At 37.6% G+C, this 23,914-nt stretch overlaps 4 protein-coding genes across 5 annotated transcripts; 2 read left to right on the top strand and 2 right to left on the bottom strand.

Moving 5' to 3' along the window:
- Window positions 1-693: 693 nt before the first annotated feature.
- LOC131435092 (zinc finger protein 236-like) lies at window positions 694-11,714 on the top strand. Its single transcript, XM_058602604.1, has 4 exons — window positions 694-872; window positions 1,838-2,075; window positions 2,128-3,819; window positions 10,133-11,714. Exons 1-4 carry the CDS (start codon window positions 832-834, stop codon window positions 10,163-10,165), a joined length of 2,004 nt encoding a protein of 667 aa, XP_058458587.1. The 5' UTR covers window positions 694-831; the 3' UTR covers window positions 10,166-11,714.
- A 56-nt stretch (window positions 11,715-11,770) lies between these two features.
- LOC131435093 (pre-mRNA-splicing factor CWC22 homolog) lies at window positions 11,771-13,116 on the bottom strand. Its single transcript, XM_058602605.1, has one exon. The coding sequence runs from the start codon at window positions 13,017-13,019 to the stop codon at window positions 11,802-11,804; it is 1,218 nt and encodes a 405-aa protein (XP_058458588.1). The 5' UTR covers window positions 13,020-13,116; the 3' UTR covers window positions 11,771-11,801.
- Window positions 13,117-17,978: 4,862 nt separating this feature from the next.
- LOC131437672 (serendipity locus protein alpha) lies at window positions 17,979-20,565 on the top strand. Of its 2 annotated transcripts, none has more exons than XM_058607174.1 (5): window positions 17,979-18,190; window positions 18,249-18,428; window positions 18,497-19,148; window positions 19,269-20,077; window positions 20,223-20,417. In XM_058607174.1, exons 1-5 carry the CDS (start codon window positions 18,095-18,097, stop codon window positions 20,280-20,282), a joined length of 1,797 nt encoding a protein of 598 aa, XP_058463157.1. In that variant the 5' UTR covers window positions 17,979-18,094; the 3' UTR covers window positions 20,283-20,417. The 2 variants fall into 2 exon arrangements, with proteins under 2 accessions (XP_058463157.1, XP_058463156.1); XM_058607173.1 differs by having other exon boundaries at window positions 17,981-18,190; window positions 19,269-20,162; window positions 20,223-20,565.
- A 248-nt stretch (window positions 20,566-20,813) lies between these two features.
- Window positions 20,814-22,386, bottom strand: LOC131437673 (citron rho-interacting kinase). Its single transcript, XM_058607175.1, has one exon. The coding sequence runs from the start codon at window positions 22,357-22,359 to the stop codon at window positions 20,875-20,877; it is 1,485 nt and encodes a 494-aa protein (XP_058463158.1). The 5' UTR covers window positions 22,360-22,386; the 3' UTR covers window positions 20,814-20,874.
- Window positions 22,387-23,914: the final 1,528 nt, after the last annotated feature.

The following is a 23,914-nucleotide window of genomic DNA, read 5'->3' as shown; positions in this document are numbered from 1 at the left end:
CTCCAGCATAAACGCAGAGCAACTATGAACCTATTCGGACTTCTGCAAGAAGCCAAAAGAAAAACTTCTACGTTTGAAAGTTATTAAACCCAGTCTTTGTTGCCTTCAACAAGAACGGTATGACTAATCCACGTGATATTCCTCGAACATGCATACTTGCAAATAGTGCTCTCGATGTATCTCTCATATCAGAGCTCACAACTCGTAATATTAATGCTTTCACAGTTGGTATGACTATTGATGGCATAGACAGGAAATATGTTCGGCATATTTGATGCATAACCAACCTTCGCCAAGCGGTTGACACTTCTGATCTGGACAGAACTGATTTGTTTAGATCAACTTTTGCGTAACCATCGCAGGAAAAATGTTTTCACCGAACATAAATTCACGAAAATCGGGTCTGTCTGTACATCTGGGACTCATAAAAATCATGAAACATTTTCTTCGGTGTATATCTGTTGTACAGTTGCAAATGACACTGACTGTGACATAGTATTTTCGCGATTGATGCCGTAGTAGTGTGTTTGTGCTGGACGAAGGTTTCTCTTCTTGTGCTCCTTTGGCGTAAACAGAATGCATGAGAGAGAAAGCGTAATCGCCGTTAACGAGTGGTGGTGCACGCATTTGTACACGATAGCATTGCATGTGTATCAATGACGATGTTACGACGACGGTGGACGACTAGCGTAATCACACAACAGAGAACGCGACGGATTGCTAGTATTATTTCAGCGAACGCAACAGAAGGAAGAGAGTTCGTTTTGGGATTTGCAAGGAAAAGTGCAAATTTTATCAAATTTCGCAAGCCTTTTCACGTCCCATCTAGCAATGGAAGTGGAAAGCAACGTCATCAAGGACGCTTCAACCCGGTAAGTAGTGTATTGAGGTGAAATTGGGATGTGAAAATTTGATTTGCGAAAAAATGGATGACCGAAGGAAGAATCCGAGAAAGATTTTTTTTTCCTGTTACTTCGATCTTCACGGTACTGCTCTACTCTCACTTTGTGTTTTTTTTGCTGTGTGCGAATGTTATATGCACGGCTGATTGGGAATACTAGTGCAACCTCGCGATGAGCTGCAGGGATGCTAGGAATTCCGTGATAATTTCAATTATATTGCTTCCATTACTTGCAGCATGTGTTTTCATTGAACAACCACAGTAGGAAATTGTATACTATTTTCTAATTGAGAATAAAATCATAAACTCATAATCATAATTTATAAATTGTGGTCAACCAAGCAATAATTTCAGAACCGAAATGAAAAGAATTCTAATTATTTTTTCATTCACTAATACTAAAATTTCTGCGAGCACCTATCGATAAAGAATTCGTTTCCAGAATGTAAGCTCACAACTGGTTTATGAGCCGTTTTAAAAACGCGTTATTTGTAGTCCCATTATTTTTATTGACCACTTCATTCGCACATCTTTGATGGCAACCCAGTATAGTGGCACATTCGGTTGCGCAAGCTTCGATTTAATTTATAGAGGTATCTGGCAGGAATATTTTTCCTTTCGTGTGGGTGTGTATGAGTTGTGTAAAGTATATAATTTTACGTATTCGAAGTTTCTGCGGTTGGCGCAAAACACATTCATCAATAGTTGATTTAAGCCACTGTTTTTGCTCTATACACTTGCAGTCGGGCCTGGGTAGTAAAAGAAAGGGGTATTTGTGTTAAAGAAGTGTTTTGAGTTATGCTTGTAAGAAAAACCGACGATTTCAATGGGAGATATCTACTTGTACAATACAACGAAGCTGCGATTTTATGCATTCATGTCAACTATTTGGTGATTATTATGTTCGCTTGTTTTTGTTTTCATTTGCGGTAGTAGAGGCAGGAGTGCTGCTGGTCAGCACCACAACCGTAGGACTAGTGTTAGTAATAAAAGTGGAGCTACCTCCATCAGCAATGCTAGCGGAGTTGCGATCAAAGTAGGCCTCAATATGAATATGTGTAGACTCTGCCTGGTTGAAGGTAATAGCAGCTCCCGTCTCCAGCCGGTGTTCTACTCTAAGGATGTTCCCGATGAATCGCTGCTACAACAAATTCTGGAGCTTACAACCATACAGGTAATTTAATGATGTTTTTTGTTGTGAAAAAATGTAATCCCATGTCTTTTAGGTATCATATGCAACGGATTTTCCTTCATCGATATGCACGAATTGCAAGACCAAACTGGAAGAATATCATATGTTTCGACGGCGATGCATCGAAAATGATGAGTTACTCAAATTGAAGTACTACGAAATCAAAGCGGCAGAAAACTATCGTCATGCTCAGCAAACTCAGCCAGCAGAGGAAATCAAGGGGGAAGATTTTGTCGATGATACAGATGATATCACGTTGGCAATTGACGAATCTGCTGATGTGGATGAGTATCAAGATGACACGGAGGAAGAGCAGCAGCCTGTAATGCACCAGGAACAAGTTCCGGAACAGCAAACCATTCAGTATGTTGCTGCAGATGGAACTATGACAGAGTACATCGAATCAGGAGACGTCAGAGTTGTGTCAAACGCGTCGCAACAGCAGCAAATTCATATTAGCGGATATAGTGAAGGGGAAGGAATTCAAAATGCAGAAGGGCATGAGATTTATTACACGGATGGGACTGATACCTATGCAATACGCACTACTGCTGAGGGATACGTGAACGCTGCGAATTATGTGCCACAAGGATACGATAATCAAACGGAAATCGAATGCACCACTATTGAACATTTACCCGAAGAAGAGGTATATATGGACGAAGGCGGATCAGGAGTGGGTAGTGTTATTACACCACGGGGGGTGCATGATCGACCATTCGTGTGCAAACATTGTAAAACCAGTTTTAAATATGAGTACAATTACGAAAGGCACATGAAGAATCACGCAAAAGTGTTATATAGATGTGGCAAATGCTCTAAAACCTTCACTAAGCAACGAAAATGTCAGCAGCATTTTTTGAAGGCTCATTCATCCCAGAGGTACGAATGCGACATTTGTTTTAGAACGTATAGCTTACCTACACGGTTGGAGAATCATGTAATTGAAATGCATTCGGAAAACGGAGTATACAAATGTGACCGGTGCAGTGAAACGTACACCTCATACCTAGATTTCAAGTCCCACCGCAACAGTCATCACAGCACTAACGGATCCAATTCAACTGTTATCACTCAGATGGAGCCACGGTCACAACCCGCGCAGCATGATCAATCTCCTCAGCCACAACCATTATCTCATACGGCCACCTCCATTAGCACTCGCTCGTCCATTTCTGATAGCTGCGACTTCGAAGTAATGATTGATGAAACTAAAATTCAAAAACCGGCGGGTCCACAGGAAAGCACACCGGAGAAGCGAACTGTTGTAGTCGCTGGAACGATAGCCGCACCCGAACAGGAGGTAATTCTAATAGATGACGATACGTCCCATAGTGCCGCAACCACTGCCTTAGTAAATCACACAAAACCGACCGGCAGTTCGATTATTCCAACAACTCATAACAGCAGTATCATCAACAGTGACTCAACGATAGTATCGACGAGTCCGAGTGTGGTGCCAACAAGCACCAACTACACGGCAACGGTCATCACCAATGGCATAGACAAAAATTCGCTACACAGGCAGTTGTTGCAGCAGATCGAAGAGAGTGAGGCTAACTCGCTCGGGCCGAAGATATACAAATGTGACAGTTGTACAAAAACGTTTGTCCATTTGAACAATCTGAAAGCACATATCTACGCGGAACATGACAACGATAAACCATTCAAGTGTAAACTATGCCCGATCTCGTTCAAGACGAAGGAGATTTTGGTGATGCATATGGTGAGTACATGCTTTTAGATATTTACATTTGATAATCCCAATCCCGTGAGTTGTCAGGAATAATTCTCTGCTGTGAAGATGCAATTATATCTATCGACGATTGAAGTTCGCACTCTTCACAAACGCTTGCAAAGATATTTGAATATTTTCCATGATTACTTAAAAACAGTCTATTAAAGTTTCGATGACGCAAAAAAGTTGTCAAAATCGATTTTACAATATTCGAATCATAAAAGTTTTGTGGAATAATAAAAGTTTTGTGAAATATCAAAACTTTTATGAAATATAATCGGTTTCTACTGATTTTTATCCTTTAAACAGTAATACAAATATATATCCCTTTTTGGTTTTGACTTGGGTTTCAATGACGAAAAGTGATGGACTTTTTTTTGCTCGTTAAGATGAACTCTGGCCACGATTTCCTAATACATTCCAGTAGATTGTAGTATAGATTGAGGTACAGGTGAATTTTTGCGTCCGATTTTTTAAAAATATTATCTGGTCACTCAGCGGGAGACGCCATTTTTAATCCGTGCTAGTGAGGGTGGAAATTTAACAAAATCGATTTTTGTTCAAAAAACGTGTAGGTACTGTTTGATCTCTTCTAATTTTTGGCATAGTCTATTGGTGCTTCGTTGCATGAATATAGATAATTTAAGCGGTCGGAATAATAATAATAGGCTTCCTTCCAATCTCATTGATCTCATGTCAACGGTCCATAACAACAGCACAGCAAACGTTATCACTTTAGTCACAGTCGGTCTAGCAATCGGAGCCTCATGGAATGTTATTGCTCATGAGTTCGGAAGGTGGTGATAAGCAGTGACATCCCGATCACATTCCATCAGATTTTGCAATGTCTGTACAATCCCAGCGAAATGCAAAACATGCTCAAGGACAGTATAAAAAAAGCTTTCTTTGCCGTGACAGATAAGAAGGCAAACGATTTAAAGCTATGGTGGTTTAAAAAGTTAGATAAAACATACAAATCTAAGCAAGTGCTACTACGAGAATACAACAGAACAAAACCTTAAACGAGCAGCAAAATGCATGAGCAGTACTAAAAAAACCATCCGTAACACCAACCCTGAAACCCTTCTCGACCTCAGAGGATGTGAGAAGGCACTGTCAATTGATAAATTACGAGGAGCCCTACGAAAACGGAAGATTATTCTGCATAAGTTGAGGATGGCATGACATACGATATATTCAAGCTACTTAGAGTGGAATGTAACTCAAAATTCGAAAAATATTAACCGACTATTTTGTAAAAGAGAACATACGTGAGAGATGAAGGATAACTTTAATCAAAATCATCTCAACATTCAAAGAAAATTTACTAGGTCCAAAGGAGAACCACGGCCCATCGCACTTATGTAAGTCTGCGAAGCACTAAAACTTCCGGAAAAGCTCTACTCTTATCTGAAATAGCGACGCTTGATGCTGGGAACGACTGGAGGGAGTATCTATCCTCAGGTCAGCGAGGACCTTCCTCAAGGTTGTTCACTCTCTCCTATTCTGTTTAACTTCTATACCACAAACCTGTACAAAATAAAGCTAGATGGCTGCGAATTGATCCAGTTTATGGACGACTTCGTAGTAATAGATGCAGGTAAAGACCAAGAGGAAGCAGCCGACAAAGGAATGTGATAACTTGGCATTTGAATACATTAATGATTTATTTCTTTTGCACAATTCTACGAAAAACGTAAGCCAACATTGTAGTCGCCAGCAATGAGCTGAAGTAGATAGGCTGTAGTTGCACTTCGTGATTGACCGAATGAGTGGGAATGTACAATGACCAAGAAAATGAAGCTTGGGAGAAGCAAATCATTTTCATTGTACATACCCACTCACTCCTAACTTTTCATTAAATGATTAATAACGACGCCGGCTACGACCAAGGGCTGTGCTACTGAGGGAAAACAAGGAAAGTAACGACTTCGATACGATAATAAGGCATTATTAGAAAAATATAAAATATCTCTAAGGAACGATTTCAATAGTACCCTTTTTCTCCTATTCGCATTGCTGTTAACAACGCGAGGTGAAACACGACTACTGAAAAAATAAAATAGACAATCGTGGATGGGTTTGCTGCAGACCAATTTTAGATTTTTAGCTTGAATAACGCGATTGACTTGTGAATCTTCACACATTCCATACACAACAAATTCCTCTTTCGATGTTCAGTAATTATTTTTACGGTTATGAGTTATAGAACATAAAACAATATTTTCAGTGGAGGGTCTGTAAAACTGATCCAATTGACAGTCATATGTTAACGAATTACTGAATTTCGGTAAATTCAATAAAAACATTGCGGAATATTCGGATTTATTTTACTGACTTTTCGTAATCATTTTCTTGATCGGTCTCCATTTTGTTTTATTTTTTATTTTTGGGATGGCGTATGTACGACTGTACAGTCCAAGCTTACACGTGTGCAGGGATGCCAGGTCATCTGATCTGTGATTAAGCCAAAAACCTGTCTGTGAAAATCTGTGCACGTTTCCCACACCATAATTGCTGATCGGAATCTTTTTGATGAGCGAAACAAAGGTCTCACTACTCAATCGCTCTGTACCTTTTTACTCAACCGCTCTGTACTTTTTGGTGCTAAACTGTGATCGATTTCAAAAATATATAGAAAACCGTGATTAATTTCTAAATCTGTGATCATTTTCAGAAATCTGTGCTATTTTTAAAATCTGCAGAAAGTTGAAAATCGGTGAAATACAGATTAATCTGTGAACCTGGCATCCCTGCACGAGTGAATGAATATGAGGAATATGATGAATACGATTGGCACATTAGGTTTTTTATCGTGACGACACAAATGAACAAGTATTCATCCTTGACAGTTCAGCGGTACTGTTTACAAACAAGCTTAAACAAAAATCGAAGAGCACATCTAAAACGATCATCTTTACACTTTGCAACTAGTCACTTTTATTTAATAAATATCAAAAACAAACCGTATTCAATCGTGAACAAATGTTTTAAAACTTTATTTAGGCGATACGGACCGTAGATGGTCTGATCCAATTTGTCAATAAACAAACAAAAGAAATTTCTGTTTACAAACAGTACTGCTGAACTGTCAAAATGTGTTCATCCGATTGAGGTTAGCAGTGACGGTAAAAAACCTAATTGTCGCAAAGCTGATTTACCGGTAGCGACACCTGCCAATGAAAAATGGAACCAAGAAAAGGAGGATTCTTTCGGAAATTTTCATATCGGCAGAAGTGATTTGCAACATTTTTATCGTTTATTCAAGAGTACAAATAGATATCAGCAATAAAAGTACACTCGGAGTAGAAAAAAATCGATTTCAAAATGATTACTACTACTTTTTTTAGTGTAAACTACGATTAAACATGGAAAATCATCAGAAATGTGTGAAATTGGGTAAGGTTAGGTTTTTTCGGATCAATATTTTTTTAAACAGAAACCAGTGTAATGTTGATTTCTCGAGTACTAGAATGTATAGCGATCGAGTACTATTTATTTTGTATACTTTATTTGTTATTTCCAGGCATTTGAAAATGGTATCAAACCAAGTTTAATGCTTTATTCTGAATATACGGCAGATTTCGCACAATGAACTAAGATAAACATTACCACCTCAGAGTAAAAACTTTCTCTTCAACTTCTACTATGATTTTTTAAATGAATTTGCCCGTTTTCATAAGAAATCGTTGAAAAGGTGGAGTAATTAGAAATTTTCCTACCGATTCGACAGCTCTTGCTGAAAGTATCATCTCTAAACAAGCAGCGCCTCTACATTTAAGTTTTGCGACAATATGCCAATTTGGTGTGTAAAAATCTGATAAGACTGACAATGATATGCAGACGGCGCTTCGATCGATTAATATCCTTGAATTTTGAGGCGGTAAATTCTCAGTTTCCACCACTTGAGCATTTTTTAGTTTTGCGAATCAACATTATTCAATGAATAGAACTCTCACTACTAAACACACACGGGGGGACGAGTGTAGCGTGATGGGTAAGTCTATGAATTTCACGCAGCTTGCCTGGGTTCGATTCCCAACCCCGCACATAGGGTCAGAAAGTTTTTCTGGCCCGAAGAGTTGAATGACCTTAAGATTAAAACCTCTATAATCGAAACAAACAAACACACACACACTTTCCATACCTGCACTATCACTCAAAATAACTGTTGCGACTCAATGATCACTCATAATTCTTAACTATACGTATAAAACAACACATAGAAATTAGAGTTTTTTGAAAGCAGCACTTAGACACAGGGATGCCAGGTTATTTTTTCAAAAATCTGTGATCAAACCCAAAACCTATCCGTGAAAATCTGTGACCGTTTTCCGTACCTCAATAGCAGTTCAAAATCAATTTGGTGAGCAAAAAAAAAAAAAGGTCTCACAACCCACACGCTACCGACGGCTCTGTACTTTTTGGTGCTAAACTGTGCTCGATTTCCAAAATCTGTGATTTATTCAAGAATCTGTGAAAATCTGTGATCATTTTCAGAAATCTGTGTCATTATAAATTAGACATCGCTTCGTACGTCCAGTGATGCCAACTGCAATCATCATCTACACTACAAAGAAAGAGATACGGTTTTAAATCATCTGCGTAGACTAATTTACATCCAGATCCCAAAAATAAAACCAAATCGTTGAAGAACTATACTGCCCATACTCGCATATCTGTCCCATATCGATTTTTGCCAATTTTGAGTTAGCTTGAGGAACGAAATCTATCCTCAATATACTCTCAGAAATTGCAATAAAAGTTGAGGGTTTGTTCAGTAAAATGTGAAAAAAATATCAATTCATGTCTGTTCCATATGAAAAGTACCCGCATATCAGTCCCATTCAGTGCAAATTTCAATAATTTCATTTGTTGCAATATTGCAATAGCAAAGGTGTATTACCGATATTTCATGTAATAATACCATGATTTAGCATTAGGTAGTACAATAAATCAAAAAATTCGGAAATAAAATTTTGATCGTCTTTTTCTCGACATGCAGATTTTCCATATGGGACTGATATGCAAGTATGGGCAGTATACTATTTAGTAAAATGACGCAATTGAGGTTTCTATGCCCGGTGAAAAATGAACGGCGGCCCTACTGAAAAATAGGTGGCCAACTAGTTTCCTGATGAAAACAAAACAATATGTAAAAGCGATTCACACGCAACATCAAGCGACTATCGCCTGAATGGAACGATTACGGTACAACAACATTAATTGTAAGCAATTCATATGAAAGGACACTACGTCAAGTTCACGGAACATTTTAACGTCGGCAATACGTGAGACATATTCGGCTAAAAAATATAAATTAATCTGGACGTCGACCGAAGTTGATTGATCGTCTGAATCGTGTTGAATGCATTCGTTTCCGGATGAAAACAAACCAATCTCATTTGCATTTGTGGTTGTAAGTGAGCTGTCAGAAAGCCTAATTCGGCGAAACGGCTCTTGGTGAAATGTCCCGTTGAATGATGCCAATAGAGAAGCGATATGGTGCACCAGGAAATGAATTAGATCGGTGCGCCTTCGCGGCCACACCGCCATCGCCGATATTTTGTGAAGCCGCCGATTTAAATAAAAAACCGATTTCCTTATTCTCACCACTTTGCCGGATGTATACCGATGAAAAATTTCATTATCATCAGCTTATGATAGAAAGATTATTCATTAAAGACAACTCGCTAACCAGTAATGTTTTGATTTTGATAACATTTTTCCTCTTCTCAATCCACCTATGAAAAGTATTCAGAACATATGGTTTATTATTGGACATAATTTTTCGCGGTCGAAAAAAGTTCTGAGCAATACAATTTGACTGTAAATGGTAGACTTTGTTTGCTTGGAAAAGGTTTACACCCAAGACCGAAACGTCGGTTAGTAAACAACATTCCTTTCTATCATAAGTCAGAGACAGCCACGTTTTCTTGAAAACTTGCAACGGTTAGTATAAATTATCTAGGCCGCTGATCATTTATGGAAACGACGTCACACCGATACCGCTGGTAAAAAATGGTCTAGCACCACCGGTTTTGATACTCTACAGCTCCAAAATAAATTCACGGAATTGATTATAACCGAACAGAGATAGAATAAAATAAAGCAATAATAGAGTTTATAATATGACTTCTGAATGTTTTTCAAATACATTTAGAAAATCATCGAAAATTATTTTCAGGCAAGCTGCTTTTGTGTTCTCTTTATAAAAGCAGTAAGATAGTTTTTTGGGTTCGAATCTTATTAGTTGAGTAGGTTCACATATCTTCACATACCTCTTCCATCTTACTTCCAGGTATTACATTCTCAACATAATACAGCGACTTAGACGTGCGTTTAGAGCTTGTGCAGTGCTGCGTTGAGAGCTCCGAGGGATATAGCTTGATGAGAAAAGGTCACAACAAACTGGGAACTAGCGTAATGAGAGGGATAAGTCCTAGATTAATGTGCAAAAACCGGACAAAACAACCATCTTATTCTAATTGAACTGTTTTCTATGCACTTTCAAACGCTAAAACACACAAAATCAAAACGGAAAGCAAATCTGTTATTGCAAACGAGCAGGCAGTATCCATAGACCAATGGAACGAAAGCATTCAACAACAAACAAGGATAGCAAAACGTAAATTTAAGAGATACCACGTAGCTAATATATAAAGACTAGAGACATGACGATTTCCTTATAAATATTTTTTTTTGTTTTTTTCACGATATATTTCTATTAAAATATAGTTTTCGTGCGACAGCCGCAAATGGTTCGCTTGCAATAAAATGCTTTCAGCAGTACTATTAGACATTATCCGTATAGAGTAAGTTCAAAACTTGCTTCAAATGGTGCTTTCCAACATGAATAAATCTCAATATTATATTTTACATCTGGAATTGCATGACGTATACCTGTTTTGTATTTATATAACATTTCGAGTAGTAACTAGTTTATGTCCAAGGGCTAAACTCGAATTATTTTGTTAGCCGGATTGTTTTGATTTGTTGTAGCTATAGGTATAAGTTATAACTCATCTCGTTTTTTTCGAAGCAGGATTATAAGCAAGCTGATTCCCTGAAAATTGAGCTAGTATATTCGTACTGTTTAGAATTAAGTTCGGAATCGGTTCTTCCAGAGATACTAGAAAAAAAGAAATGTAAATCGTTTCGTTTGTTACTAAACTAGCTGCAATAAAATATATATGCGGTTCTCATTAAAACAAAATCTTCGTTGTAAACAATGTGATCTGGTTAGTTTAAATTATTGATGTTGAAATTGTTTTATTATTTTAAAATTGGTTACGATTCCTTGTAGTGCTGTAAGCGAATAAATTACGATTAACCTAAATTTAACGGTATAGATAGCAACGCATCGTGTGCGTGTGAATTCAAGTGTAATGAGGAGACATCGCAAATGTCGCGATTTATCCAAGAAAGTTGATCGTTTGATATATTTTATTATCGCTGTTAGGAGAAGAGCTAGAGTTTTTCGGACTAATTAGACAATGGAAGCTTTGCTACACCAGTCGGCACCATCGTGCTGAAAACTTCCTACGCAGTAGAACGATGTTGTGCGTTTCGTCATTATCGAGCATCATCGAACATTTTTAGGTAGATTCCCATTTTATTGGTGACATACTGTATCGGACTAAAAAAATCGCAGTGTTCGATGGTTTCAGTTTCATGAAATTCTAGTTTTTTCGTGAATCTGTCACTGCTTGAATAGTCGGAGATTTTGGTATTGATCATCAGAGACAAATTGAAAATATGACACAAGGAAAGTTGATATTGATATTAGGATAAATGAAAACAAATACGAGAATAACTGAAATTCTTGCGTATCGCCATGATCTATACAGAATAAAATGTAACAGAATTTTCTCTACTTTAAAACCCATCTAGGTAATGAAAACAACATATCCAAAGCCCACAGTGTACTAAAAATCAGTTTCCTTGAAAAGATGACTATTTATTCAAATTTATTCTTCTTTTTCTTCTTCTTGCGTAAATTCGCTGATTGCTGCCACTTTCAAAACCTCGTGTTCATCGTCACTTTCTTCTCCGCGAGGTCCCTTCCGCTTTTCGATCTTCTTTTCCTTTTCTTTCTCTTTTTTCGGGCCGCCGGGAGCTGCTTCTAGTCCACTTGACCACGTTCCTCTGGGTATGTCCGAGTAGGCAGCCGGGTCCATCGGATCCAGTGCTGAGGTGTTCGATTTCCCAATGCGTCCGCGATCTCGTTCGCGATCACGCTCCCGTCGTTCATCGCGCCTATCCCGGCGATCACGGTCCCGGTCACGTTCTCGTTCACGGTCGCGGTCACGCTCCCTGTCTCGATCAAGACGAGCAGCCCCACCGCCACCCATTCGAGGTCGCTTTTCCTCATCTCTAGAGGGATATTTGTTGTGGGGTCTTTTCGGTGGGTTCACTACTGGTGGTTTGAGGCTTTCGCCTACAGGACCTACCAGTGATTCACGACTCGGTAGACTGGATGGCTTGGGGAGTGGTGGATAACTTTCTACTATCACCGCCTTAGGAATAGTATCGCTAACATTTTCCAAATTCTTATTTTTTTCCATCAATTCCTTTCTTAGTACCTTGGCGCTTTTGGTCATCTTGGCATCCGGATGGGTGGGTGGAAGCCAGGAAACTATTCTAGTTTCCTTATTGTAGAAGTAGAATGCCTTACAGCCAATATCATACTCTCTACGCCAGTGTCGTGGAAGTGGGTATCTCTCCAGTAAGCGTTTCACCCTTTTCTCGTACTCCTTCTCGATTTCGAATTCAACTTCCCCATAGCGCTGAACGCAGTACATCGAACAATGGTGATATATATTGTACTTGTTTTGACATCCATCTACCGATTGAAACCCGTAACGTTTCACCATCTTTTGTTTCATTTTTTCGGTCCAATCCATGGCTGGATTGGTTTTCTTCTTGTGGATCGGATATTCAAATGCTTCGGGATTAACTTGATCATACTCATCATAATCTTCGGCGATGATTTCCTCGTTGTTCAAATCTGCATTACGTTGGTCTTCCTGCGAATCACTATCGGATTGAGATGATGAGTCTGAATGTTGTTGCTGTCTGGAAGGAGGTGCTGGCAGATTCTGTTGTTGACTGCCGGGTGTTGCCGTAGCATCACCCTGTATGATGCCACGCATCGCCAGACGCTTTTGCAGAGCTTCTGGGAGCATTTTTGTGCTATTCTGTACTATTTTGTTCCAAATATTGATCCGTGATTTGCGTGTTTAGAGAAATAACTTGACATTCAGCTACACACAGAGTTGCCAATGTTCCAGATTTATCTACACTCTTACCAGCCGTTACCTAATTTTGGGTTAAAACCTACCCAAAATCAACTAAAGTGCATCTCCCCAATTTTGGGTAACGAGTGATGATCTCAAAATTGAGGTAAATGTAAGTTTAGTACAAGTGCTATGCCATAACGAAGCACACTATTAGCGGCCCTTACACGATCATTAAAAGTGTCATTACTAAAAAGTAATGGCACTTTTAATGATCGTGTAAGGTCTACGAGTTCAGTAATGATGGAATTGCGCATTTTCCATCATTACCAACATTATTTCTTCTTCTTATTTTTTGTGGAAGTGCTAAATACTTTTAGAACTATACGCGAAAAAATGACAAAGTGTAGATTTAAATTGTTATTATTTCATTACCCTTAACGTTTCAATGGCAAATAAATTTATTTTCAGCTAAACGAAAATAAAAATATTGCTATTTCTATTGCTGGAGCAGTTACAAATACTCATCATTAATAATGAACGTGTAATGCTAAAAAGTAATGATGTACAGTAATGCAGTAATGACGAGCGTTTGAGCAGAAGTGTCATTACTAAGTAATGACACTTTTAATGATCGTGTAAGGGCCACTATTCATTTTTACCGATCATCTCAAAGTTTGAACAGAAACGACCTAATTTTGGGTAGCTTATAGAAGAGCTCGACAATAGCGGCCCTTGCACAAGAATTATTTTTGTCATTTTTAATGATGACTAACTAATTATGTATTTCAAATTTGATATAAAACTCGTCATTACTGCACCATACACGTTCATTAAAATAATATTAATTTTTAGTAATGCCATTTTAATTGACTCGGGTAAGGGTATCTAATAGCGGCCCTTGCACGATCATTAAAAGTGTCATTACTAAGTAATGACACTTCTGCTCAAACACTCGTCATTACTGCATTACTGTACATCATTACTTTTAGCATTACACGTTCATTATTAATGATGAGTATTTGTAACTACTCCAGCAATAGTAATAGCAATATTTTTATTTTCGTTTAGCTGAAAATAAATTGGATTTGCCATTGAAACGTTAAGGTTAATGAAATATTAACCATTTAAATCTATACTTTGTCATTTTTTCGCGTATAGTTCTAAAGATATTCAGCACTTCCACAGAAGAAATAAGAAGAAGAAATAATGTTGGTAATGATGGAAAATCCGGAATTCCATCATTACTCGTGTCATTACTGAACTCGTAGACCTTACACGATCATTAAAAGTGTCATTACTTTTTAGTAATGACACTTTTAATGATCGTGTAAGGGCCGCTAATGAGTGATATCTCCTCAAAAAATAGGTAGAAATGATTTTCAGTGTACATACATGAAAACGAGAAGTACACTGATAAAAATTTGCACAATCGATTCATATGTAAATAGCACATTAATTTAATATGCTTTTTCATTTCAATACATAACCACCAGTAAAATATAAACCATTGATTGTACAGTATAAACAATTGATTCACAATTACATTTATAGGTTTCAATAAATTCTATTGTATCTTGACAAGATTTGTTTCATTTCCAACGATTCAATATATTGTTTCTATGATTCACAATTGAATTTATTGTACACGTGGTGTTTCAAACAATAGGGTAACAGAGGTATTTTGACCACTTCATATATTTTGGCCCACCTAACAAACTTTATCGATTTTATCGGATTTAATTGATGTGAAGTAACTCATGTTACATAAATTTGAAGGTAAACACATTAAATTACCTATTGCGGAAGGGTTTTTCAAAGATACTACATCATTTGGTGGATATTTATTCAAAGTGGGCCAAAATAAAATCAATCCTAAAATGGCCAAAATACTTCTGTTACCCTATGTATGAGAAAATTTTATGATTTGAATTGTTACGATACTTAACAACCTATACATTCTGTTGTAAAAAGCATGTTCACAATTATTTGAATAGTATTTTTTTAATGGTCACAGCAAAATTGTGGAAGGTTTTGTAACAACAGATCGTATTGTTTTTCTGCAACATTTTTTATTCGGGCAAAGCAATTTGTTTTAAGATTTCATGTGGCAGTTCACTAAGATGCAAGATTAGATTATTTGTCTCTTGGCCTTGATGTGTTTTTCCCTTAGATGTGATGTGTTTTGCTCTTGAATCGAACTACATGTGTTAAACACTTCATTTTCTAGTGGAAGTAAGTACAGCACAAATGTATGTGCCATACACTTGATTCGGCCAACCGTGTTTCAACTGAAATCTATATGGAAAACAATGTGACATTCATATGAATTTCATATAGAATCTAGAGGTAACGATATATCTTATCGTTTTGATGTGCATTTCAGATAAATGTGACATATTTTCCACTAAATATTTACAATTTTTACACTCATTTTATGAGTTAAGTGTATACTTTCATGAATTTCATGTGTTCTACATCCCACATTATCGAAATGACGGAATGAGCAATGAATTCTTACTCGACTGCATGAATTTCTAGTGCTCGATCGGTTCAGTGCTAGAATTTTTGCCTGATTTGGGTGCTCGATCAACCCTATTGACAGGGACATTATAAATGTCATTGAATATTCGCTTATGTTATGAATGTGTTAGTGTAAAAGTCAGGCGACTTACGATTTCCGAATCAACCGGTTGTAGGCGAAATTCATTCGGGATCGGTTGTTGCATCGGAGTTGGAATTTATTCGGAATTCATTATTATTTCCACTTGGAATTCCGAATAAAGATCTCTCTCCGATTCGGAATTCATTCGGATCTGATAATGTGGGATGTGGTGATAGTTCAAATTCTTTGCAAATGATGCTAACGTGCAAATTATTTTCAGTGTACAATTATGAGTATGACCAGACCCTGTCAGCTTGGAGCGAAATCAATCTTTAGTTCAGCAACGCCATCGCACAGTGTCACATTCAACATATCATACAAATTGTATGGGTGCGCAGTGCTGCTGTTTTGGCGCGCACGAATTTGACATTTCTCTTCCCTACTTCTGTGTACGAGATTCGATGCGAACTCGCCTGAGGGCGCCATGCTCGCAAAAAATGTTGTTGCCAATGATTTGTTCAGGAAATGTGAGAGCTGGATATCTTGTTAATATGATGTCTTTGGTATGACCCACTTGTACGCGGCGGGCAGATTTCCCCCCAGACGGCTTGCTATGTCTGCCAGCCATTTTTGCCGGAATTCTGGCAACAATGCAACAACCGCTTCCGGCAGAGAATTTCGCCTAGCGGTTATTAATGGTTCTTTTCTGTCGGATTCTTGCCATACAAGATTGGCAGAACCGTTTTGAATCGGTTCTACATTTAAAGCGTCTTGGTTTTTTTTTTCAATAAAAGATACATATGAAAGGCAATAATTTATTGCCATTCATATATACTAATCATGGAAAATGTTATTGCCAATAACATTGATTTCTCACTACCGAACATACCCATATTTCAATCTCATTTACCTCGTCTCAAGATTCGTTTTTGTACGTACAAAAAAGAAAAAAGAAAAAAGAAAGAGGCGTACGTATGGCGAGATAATGACACAATTTCGCCAGGATAATTTCGACAGCAGCCGGAATGCAGCCAGCCTTCTGACGGTTGCCAGAATTTCTCATAAGCGGGCTGTATTGTTGCCAGACTTTTGCCGGAATTCTGGCCGAATTCCGGCACAAATGGGGTTTTGTTCAGTAAGCTATCTTTAGAAGAGATTTTTCACAGATTTAGCATCTAATCAATTTTAGCTGCCGGTGAACGACCAAAATGGTTAAAGCCGGGGTAAAATATATGATATAAAAAAAATTAGCTATAAGAGTTACCGAATTGCACCATTGATAGTTTTACCAAATACAAATAATAATACCCCTAAGTCCCATATAAACGAATCGCCAATGTTTGGTTCACAGCATGAACAAGTAAGCCTAGCAAATATCTCCCTTCCGTTGCGATAGTGTGAAAATGTGAAAGGAGATCGTTTCTGGTAACACTTTATGCTAGTTGCTACGGTGCAAAACAAACTTGTTTGTTTATCGTTGCTGTATTAGACTGCAACAATCAGTCTAAATATCGCCGGCTAATAAACCGAGAAGCTTTCGAAATGGTGAGAAGTTGCTTAGTAGACGGATGTGACACACGAACAGGGTCGTCCGAAATTTCGCTCCATAGTTTTCCTAAGGATCAAAATATGTAAGTAATATGTTTACATATTTTTCACTATAATAAACAGTAACTATAGTGAACTTGTTCTTACCCTTCAGTGTTGCTAGTTTTATAGGAAATTCGTTAAAGTACATTGTCACTCTGACAGTGTATCATGACAAGGTACCGCACGATGCAAAATGTGTCCTTGAAAATTTGTCGGAGTACTCCGTATTATAATTTGTATTTGGTTTTACCAACGACACGACCAAACACTTCAAAGAAAACTTCGGAAATAAAACGTTAACGTTGAACCAAGTATAATGATAAATTCTAAATAAACGTTATTTTTCGTCCCATAAATTAAGATCAACCTTACCACCTCAGAGTAAAAACTTTTTCTTCCACTTCTACTATGATTTTTCAAATGAATATGCCCGTTTTTATGGGAAATCGTTACAAGGGTAAAGTAGTTTTAAAAAAATATCCTATCGATTTGACAGCTCTTGCTGAAAGTATCATCTCTAAACAAGCAGCGCCTCTACATTTCATTGCAGCGTCATTGTGCCAATTATCAATCGTTGTGAAAATTTGTATATTTTGTTTATTACAACCTTTGCTATGACATACTGAGTTATTTTTTGACTGCGTGTATTTTATACATTGTTTCTGAATTTCAAATGAAGGTAGCGCATCGGTCATAAGGTGACATATTGCATGTTTTGAATTGTTCCAATTCGATGCATGTAGCAAATGCAACTCAGTAACCGTTGGTTTGGTTGATATTGCTGTGTTAGACCTTTTGCAGGCATAGTGGCAGTTGATAGGTTAGCATAATGATAACAGAACTACAGGAAATTCTTCATAATGTACAACTTAACTTGTATCGTGGTTTTGTTTCTTCAAAACGAAGCGGCATCGTTTGGTTGAATGTACGTATGTTATATCTATTAAATTATGCAGAATTTATAAAGTAAAACTTAACAACAGAGTGTTTGTGGAGACCTGTTTAAACTATTCCGAGTGCTGCATAAATTTCTAGTATTTGAAGGATGCAACAACGCGGGAGCCATAGAAATTATTTGCTTGTGCCTGTCACAGATTGTAGTCTGTATTCGGTGGCTTGAGCGTGCGATAATAATAGAGCAAGAGAAACATTGTGCTTTACCGGTGCGTATAACCCAAAGTTCTACTAACAAAATGCTTAAGGTGCTGAATATTTATTTGTTTAATTTAAGGCTTCCAGACAATGCTTTTTAGATAGAATAATTTGGTGTATGGCAAAGATAAAAATCTTGGCCGAAGATGGAAAATCTGCTGAACTGGAAAACACAACAGAATCTAATTTCGTTAGCGTTTTGGATTTGGCACTTAGTTTAGTTGGCCCATTAGCGATTCCTTTTGAAAACGGTCAGATCAATTGTATAGAACGAGATGCAGAAGCAATGATGGAATTGACAAAAATCAGATCAGTTATAGAAGCTCTTATAAGTCAAACTCTTTCTTTTGGAAATGTACTTAAGGAGGAGGACAAAGCAGAACTAAAATTGGTTTGTCAGAAGCTACTCAAAGAATGCATTGCATTGGAAAAAGAATCAGTGCTTGTTGAAGGGGAAGAAATCCTGAAGGTTCAAAATCGTCGTTTAAAAGCTAGTATCCTAGAAAGTGCAATTTTTCAATTGGAAGGTCAAGTCAATGACTGCCTTTTACAACTAGTTTTTGAAACATTTAGTGAATTGGACCAGACATTGATAGGAAACATTAGAGAGCTAATCGGAAAGAAAGCAGGCGAGAAAGAGATTAGTGACGCCATAGCCCATTTTGATGCCACAGTGGACAAAATAATGCAAGTTGGATTGTTTGCGATATCATATGCTGATAATTATAAAGGTAATCATTTTATCTTTTTTTTATATCATTTATTTTACCCCGGCTTTAACCATTTTGGTCGTTCACCGGCGAATCATTTTATCTATTATCACGCATAAATCTCTGTAACTCAAATTTTAGCTGCGTCGACAATCAGAAGTTGTCTTGCGTCGATCGAAGCTTTAGATTCCTACCTAGTTCCATCATTTTTCACATCTTGTGATCTTCATTCGAACCTACTGGAAGATCATTGGTCGGAAGAGCTATCATCACTGCGGTACCACGTGCAACGAATAATTGACAGCAATGCTTTCGCGCTGTCTTTGATAGAAATTCTGGAAGGTGGAATAGATTTACTTAATCTCAACTTTGACGCAAAGGATGCCTTGATCTTGGTTCGTAAATGTGAAATCTTTAAACAACATTTAGAGTACAACTCGGTAGATTTAGCGTTAGTCGAGGAACCTTTGAGCATACATTTTGAGGATTTAAAAACGATGATTCTCGAGTGCAAGGCAATAGTGAAGTGTTTCGAGAACGATCCTGATGCTACAGAGGAGCGGATTATAAAAAGATTTCGCATACTTAGGTCAAAATTAAGCAAGGTTCAACAAACAATTAGTGTTGGTAAACAAAAGAAGGCAATCAAGGAAGACTTGCCGCAGTCGTCTGTTGCCGAATACGCTCGTACAGACGAAGAAAAGAAAGTCGATATAACTGTTCAAGAGTTTTTCGCTAATAGCTTATTGCAACCATCAAAGAGCAGTATTCTTTATTGTAGCAGAAGAGTATCCCGTTCCAGGCAAGGTAATTTCATTGCGTCTGTATCTGCAACAAAAAGCTTCGCGGATTTAACCAGTGAGATACGACAACGTGCCGAAACTACACCGGAAAAAAGTTCAGGATGTTCAATACGCAAAAATAAACTGTTAAAAAGGAATAGTCTGAGGGTAGCTATTTTTAAAAAGAAACACTGCAAGCAGACGGCAGAGCTTTTGGATAGTTATCGAAGTGATGTTGATTTTCAGATCACTGGTTGGAATGCACTGATTCAAAAGCTTTATGTTTCAAATGATGATTTTTTTTTGATTTTAGAAATACTTGACCAGCTTACAGACCTTTCGACGACATTTTCATCATCGCAGCAATTCCTGACCGATCCAGAAACTGATGCAAAACAAGGTGCTGTTGATAAACAACTAACGGCTCCAATTATTAGAAACACTATCACAAAGGAAGAGATAGTAATACTGAACGACAATCGGATAAGTATCAATATCACATCCGATATCTGACGATTCAGCTGACCAACTCTGACGAACTCGCGTACTGTGCTAATAAACGTATCTTTGTACGCCTTTAATCGTCAGAATTGTGCAGTTGGTCGCGTTATATAACAACTTGTAACATACGTGGCTTTATGTTTTATTAAACTATATCTAACCAATTGTGTTTTGTTTTACTGTTTTTCTGTCGTACTTTGAAGATTAATTTTATGTTGATCTTGATTGTGTTCATAATATAAAATGAGGATCAGTCTCGCAATTACAGCCGGTGTGAATAGTCCTATAACAGTTTGACCACAAATAGAAATTTATCGAATTATAATTATCCAAGATACACAAAAATTAAGATATTACTTGGTGTTTGTTTGAAGCAATTATATTCTCAATTTTCTTGGTCGAGGACACATGCAAATTGTTTCATGCTATAGGTGTACTGAATTGACGATAACTATATTGCAGACTTATTTTACTCGCAAAACACTAACCGGTCGTTGATTTCCTGATATAGTTTTCGGACAGGTGTCTGGGCTGATTGAGTGCTTTACCATGTCTCTTAGGGCAGCGGTCGTTTTCGCACGATTCTTCAGATGGTCGAAAATGCGATTTTTGCTATCTTTGAACCGTTGGAAGCGACTTTCTCTCAACAAAATGCGTTCTTTCAGTTTCATTAATTTGTAACGCTCCTGCTCCAGTGTTTGTTTTAAATTGTTTGAATGTATTTTCCTCTCCAGCTGGTTGTCGATTTTGAGACGACGCTGATAGACCTCAAGAACCCGATGACGCATCTCATCTGCTCTTTGCACACGTTCCTCTAAATGATCAACCAGCGACTGGCGCCAAATGTCCTTGTCCAGTACTTTTTCTTCCTGATTGATCGTAGTATCCTCCATACGTTTCAATTCCCGGGTTTTCTTTTCACACTCCTTAATGCCCTTCTGTATTTCCAATGTTTTAAGCAAACTATTAGAGCGAATATCTTTTTCAGTTATTTCATTCTGGATCTTCTCAATTTGTTGTTTCTCAAGACGTTCCAATCGTTGCTTGCGGTTGCGAATCTCAATCTGTTCAATGTTTCTTTTTTGACGTATCGCTCTTTTGTAGTTACGCTCTTGTTCATCGAGAAGTGATTTTCTGTAAAGTTTCTCCTGTTCCCAGCACTGTTTCGCTAAAACCGATTCCTCAAGTCGTTCAATCTCTTTGATTCGCTTAAGGACCATACAGTGCAGAATCCTTCGATCGTGATCTGTTAAGTTTGCTCCCTTTTGGTCTAGTATTTCGGAAACTCTCACTGAGTTCAATCGACTACAAATGTTTTGATAATCTTGACTTGTCTCACTGAACACACTGCCTTTGTAAGTGGAAAGATCACTTGTCGATAGGCAACGAGGCGCCCTAATGCCACTGGCTCCAATTAACCTTGCATTTCCTGGCGTAGCTTTAGACGACATACTGGAGGTACTTCTTTTGCTCTTATCAGTGGAAATTGGCCTAATCTTCCTTCCAGTTCGACTTTTTTTAGTCGGTTGATTCGAACTCTCGGAAACAAAATTGTTATCGCTGTCAAACTTACTCAACTCTTCACATATTTCTTCATCACGCCCATTCGGAGGCAAATGATCGCCTGTGCATCCATGAGCTGGCGGAGAAAAATTGTAGTTGAAACTGAAGTTATAATTGTAGCAACAGTTATAATTCGTTGGTGATGAATCCAGAACGCTAATGGAGCTGCCTTCGGTTTCTTCGAATGTTACGGGTGTTGGTCCCGGTCCAAGTGAATTCACATTGCTGTCACTGTTTGAAATGTCGGATTTTCCTGAAGCACTCGGTGGCGGAGCCGGTGATGGATCCGGACTGAAACAATACTCAACGGCACTGAAATCATTTGGGTGATTTTCAATTTTCGAAGATTTGAACTTGTTTTTAAATTTTTTCTTCAATTTAAGCATGATTTACTACTACGAATCGAAAGAAACAAAATCTTAACATCAAACAACAAGCGAAAGTATTATCATGTGAATCGATCTAACGAAGGACTCGTTGCTAAGGATGTCGGGTTTCGTATGTCACACGTGTCCATTGTGACTGGGAAAATAACGGTTGGGTGTTGCATGGTGAGACATCTGGCAAATGTAGCAGTTCGAAGAAATGTATTTTATATTTATGAGCATTTTCTTTGCTCTGCTGTAGTTACACACTTTTCTGTGCTTTTAAACTCAATGAACTTTGGGCGATTTTGATTTGGTTGATGTTGAAATGTTGATAAGATCTGGCACCGTTCTACTGTCAAACAGTACTTTGAGAACTTAAGGGTTCCAGAATTTTGAATTAAGTAAAAACCAATTGTATTAAAAGTTAAAGATTTTCTGGAGTTTCCAGCCATTCGCACTCAACAAATCCGTTATTCAGGAATTAGATATTGGATTCAAATAAATTTCATTTGAAATCACGACACGGCAGCATCGGCCAGACCCGACACTGCCGAGTGAGGCAAGTTCATCTGACAATCTTTGTTTTCACAGTGATGTGGTAGTTGTTCTAATTGAAGAAGAAAAAAAATGCCGAAATCGGAAAATTGCAAGAACCGATTCATGTTTTGTAGCGGAGCGTTAAATTATTACGGACTATTATTTAAATAAGGTGTTTTGCATGAATTTCGAGTCTCAGAAACATATTTTCGTTGTACAAGGTACAATTCAAAAGTTCCAGGACTCCACAATTGACGGAAAGTTCCAGGACTAGACAGTTGGTGACACTAGGAGCCGCGCTGTTTACCTGGAACTTTCAAATTGTACCTTGTATATCAATCCCATTAGAGAAAAGATTTTGAACTTGTTTTTCATGCTATATTTCGAATGAGAATTGAAACGTATGTATAGCAACAAATAAATAATAGCTAGAAGGTGATTTAGTCATATCTAAACAAATTCTAAATTAAATGTTCGACTAATGCTTTCACAGGGATCTTCTCGAGGAAATTAGGACACTATATGTGACCTGGTCCACGAATATGGTGTTGACGTGTTAAAAAATAATTTTACGTATTCGGATAGTTTTTTTTACAAAAAAAAAATTGTTCGAAAAAATTATGCATGGTCAGCAACTTTTTGTATAATACATTGTCAGAGAAATATGTATTTCACGCATGGTGATTTGTCGACTATAAATAGCGGCCCTTACACGTGACAATATTATTGTCAATCCAAAGTATTGTCAATACCGTCAATCCAATTGACTTGGTAACTTGGGTACGCATTTTTCGAGAAAATCAAGCGTTTGGAGCTTCAAATATTGCAAATGAATATTAAAATATAGAGAGAAGAGATTATTACACATATTTAACAGTTTCTCGTGTAAGGGTCGCTTTACACGAGACAATATTATTGTAAATACAAGGAGTATTGACAATACTTTTGATCGTGTAGTGGAAACTTCATTGGATTGACGAAAATATTGTCAAGAAATCAAAACTGCTCATCAATCCAACAATACTTTCTCTCCAGA

The sequence above is a fragment of the Malaya genurostris genome, chromosome 3 (genome assembly GCF_030247185.1).
Source record: "Malaya genurostris strain Urasoe2022 chromosome 3, Malgen_1.1, whole genome shotgun sequence".
NCBI classification, from domain to species: Eukaryota; Metazoa; Arthropoda; class Insecta; order Diptera; family Culicidae; genus Malaya; species Malaya genurostris.
Note: the sequence above shows the minus strand (reverse complement) of the source record. Positions and strands in the feature narration are given on the sequence as shown.

What these genes read in the sequence shown, in the direction of transcription:
- LOC131437672 (XM_058607173.1), top strand. Translation starts at nt 18,095, where the DNA reads ATGATAACAGAACTACAGGAAATTCTTCATAATGTACAACTTAACTTG. An exon ending in GCGGCATCGTTTGGTTGAAT is followed by an intron (nt 18,191 to 18,248) that starts GTACGTATGTTA and finishes ACTTAACAACAG; the next exon opens with AGTGTTTGTGGAGACCTGTT. An exon ending in ATATGCTGATAATTATAAAG is followed by an intron (nt 19,149 to 19,268) that starts GTAATCATTTTA and finishes CTCAAATTTTAG; the next exon opens with CTGCGTCGACAATCAGAAGT.
- LOC131435093 (XM_058602605.1), bottom strand. Translation starts at nt 13,019, where the DNA reads ATGCTCCCAGAAGCTCTGCAAAAGCGTCTGGCGATGCGTGGCATCATA.
- LOC131435092 (XM_058602604.1), top strand. Translation starts at nt 832, where the DNA reads ATGGAAGTGGAAAGCAACGTCATCAAGGACGCTTCAACCCG. An exon ending in ATCAAGGACGCTTCAACCCG is followed by an intron (nt 873 to 1,837) that starts GTAAGTAGTGTA and finishes TTGCGGTAGTAG; the next exon opens with AGGCAGGAGTGCTGCTGGTC. An exon ending in TGGAGCTTACAACCATACAG is followed by an intron (nt 2,076 to 2,127) that starts GTAATTTAATGA and finishes CATGTCTTTTAG; the next exon opens with GTATCATATGCAACGGATTT.
- LOC131437673 (XM_058607175.1), bottom strand. Translation starts at nt 22,359, where the DNA reads ATGCTTAAATTGAAGAAAAAATTTAAAAACAAGTTCAAATCTTCGAAA.